Here is a 2,832-nt window from a genome sequence, read left to right as displayed (position 1 = left end):
ATAGATTCATTGATTTTTATTACACATTTAAAATTTCATTAACCAAGTTAATAGAAGTTTCAATTGATTTACAGTTTTTCGCGATATTGATATTTTTAGTAACAATATAACTTTTTATTCCAATGTTATATAAAACTTAACAGCTTACAAAGAGAGTTACAAGCAAACAAGTCTATGTTAAGGGTATTTTACATTTTATTATTGCCATCACCATTCCCATTTGGCTCACAAAAGAAAACTTGAACTTGGTAGGAATGACTATAGGCGTAGGCTAATATATTCATACTTTTTAAGCATTGTTAGATTTAGTTTTTGTTCATTTTATGATAGTTTACATTTTCGGGGGGTTTATAAAAAAATACAAAAATTATATATCCCAAGCAAAAATGAATCGTAACATTCTGTATAAGCGAAAATAAATTCCAGAATTGTTAACAACCAACTAAAAATCATGCAACAAGATAGGGTGAATATGGGAAGGGGACTTTTTCTTTGAAAAAATTAAATATAGGTGGGGAACAAAATTATGTCCTTGTTCGTCATAATGATCGTTCGTCCATCATCATCTTCATCATCATATGTTTTTACGGTAACAAAAATTTTGTTGTAGAACTTCTTTAATCTCACTTTTTAGACACCACAAATCTTAGCAATTTATTTGCCTTTAATTTGTAGTGTTGGAGAAACAATCATTTCTGCTCTTGTGAATGTTGTGGTGGATTTGAAGAGGTCGAGGCATTATCTTTACTTGCTTTATCCGCAGCCCGCTGCGCCTTCTTGTCTTCATACATTTGTATGAATTGGGCCTTAGTGGGCATGGGTTTAATATAGCCCTGTTGTACCAGATATTTAATGGAGACTGTGGTGCCACCTATAGAACATTTGGAAAAAGAGAACAATGTTAAATTTTTATATTTACAACAGGAATTTTTTAAAAAAAAAATACTTTTTAACTAGCCATTACCAAGAGTGATAGCATAGCGCAATGGTGTTGCCACCTTGTAGCATAGATATGCTATAGCCCAATGACCGAGACTGGATCCCTGCACTTTTTCAATGATTGTTTCACTCAAGTGCAGGTATTGAAGTACAGCTGCTACATCGACTCCACTGAAAAGAAAAAGAAGTTGTCGTTTTAGAGAAATTTGCACACAACTCCGGTTCCAAAACCTTGACTCCACAGCGCTGAAGCAAGGTCTTTCGGCTTTATAGAATCGTCCACCGGAACATGATGACCATTGGTAATTTATTGGCCAATAGGTCGCCCTGTCATATAGAGTATCATAGGCATTCAGTTTGTAAGTCGGTTCCACCCGTCCTCTCACAGATTCTGCTATAGGTAAAAAGAGAATCACTGGCCCTCGATAATCGCAATGCACATTTAATTTAATCAATAAACGTTAGGCGTTGTGAATTGATATATGCAAAAGGGGTAAGGGGCAGTTTTGAGTTTAATCATAACACATTTTAGACTGCTTTCAAAGAATGAAATTTTAAATTGTTTGGCCTTGAAACAGCAAATCCTCGCCGCTCCCTTCCTTTCAACATACACGTAATGCGTATTGGTAAACCACATTCTACTTTAAATAATACAAACAAATAACACTTGTACGTGTGAGTATACATCCAATTAACTTTTTGATACCCACCTTTGTGATAAGTAATAAAAACCAACTAACCAACCGGCCGATGTGACAACATGCACGGGAATCAAAACATACCAATACATTTTGTACATCAATTTGAATTTGGCAAATAGGCCCAACTTGGAGGCTTCACCGAAAATGTCATCATTCGCAGACTCTGTTGCAGCCACAGCTGATTTGGTGTCCGATTTGTTGGTATGATCTGGACATTTCTTTGTGCTTAAATTACGTCTTGAGGCAGATGCAATTGAATGAAATTTTGAAGTGATGATAGTGGAGCATATTTGGTTTTGAGGGAAAAATGTATTTAGAGGCAATAGATTACACTCCCACCGCCTCTTGCTGCTATTACCGGCATTGGTGTTACGTATGAATATCGCTGCTGTTGCCGCATAATTGTGAGCTGCACGTTTTAGGTGTTCCTGCTTTAGGAGTTGCTTTTGCAGGTATACAATTGTATTGTTGCTTCCTCTTACGGCATTGGTTAGAAATCTGAGCGTATTCATATTGTCCGATTTGTTCGGAGGCAGCTGTTGTTGAAAATTTTATTGGTTTCTTTCACGACGATGTTTATTTCATGATTATTGCAATAATACGACGAACTGTTACAAAGTGACAGATGACAATGTTGCCACCTAATATAGTTTTCAAATCAGCATAAAGTGTGTTGGGGTATACTAAATAAGGTAAACCAAAATCAAAGACCTTTGAGAAAAACTTTGATAGCGAACATATTTTAAATACATGTAGGAAAACTACAACATTTCAAAATTTTTCTGTGTGGAAAAGTATCCTCGAATGAAAATGTAGATTGAGGTATTGTTTCGACCACAATTTTTATGCGAATAAAATAAAAAAAAATATTTTCTAGAAAATCATGCATCAGCGAAAATGTTTATAAAAATTAATCGCGACAATTTTTTATTTAAAATTGAATTTTGGCTAAATTTTCAATAAAAATCTAATGCTGACGAAATTTTCTATGAAAATCAAATGACTGTTTGCGCTCTCTTTGTTTGTATTAAAATATTATTTAGATTCCATTGTAGGATATTGTCCGACAAAAAAAAAAAATAAAAAATTATTTCGGCGAAATTTTAAATTTAATTTTTAAAAGAAAATAAATTTTAACAAAATTTTTGATGAAATGAACATTTGACGAAAGTTTCTATTAAAAATAAATGTC

General features: G+C 33.7%; 1 protein-coding gene across 1 annotated transcript; it reads right to left on the bottom strand.

Annotated features, from left to right (window-relative positions):
- Positions 1-63: 63 nt before the first annotated feature.
- Positions 64-2,273, bottom strand: LOC106086831 (uncharacterized protein C18orf19 homolog A). Its single transcript, XM_013251645.2, has 3 exons — positions 1,650-2,273; positions 965-1,110; positions 64-871 (listed from the first exon to the last, which is right to left on the bottom strand). Exons 1-3 carry the CDS (start codon positions 2,150-2,152, stop codon positions 690-692), a joined length of 831 nt encoding a protein of 276 aa, XP_013107099.2. The 5' UTR covers positions 2,153-2,273; the 3' UTR covers positions 64-689.
- Positions 2,274-2,832: the final 559 nt, after the last annotated feature.

The sequence above is a fragment of the Stomoxys calcitrans genome, chromosome 4 (assembly GCF_963082655.1).
Source record: "Stomoxys calcitrans chromosome 4, idStoCalc2.1, whole genome shotgun sequence".
NCBI lineage: Eukaryota > Metazoa > Arthropoda > Insecta > Diptera > Muscidae > Stomoxys > Stomoxys calcitrans.
Note: the sequence above shows the minus strand (reverse complement) of the source record. Positions and strands in the feature narration are given on the sequence as shown.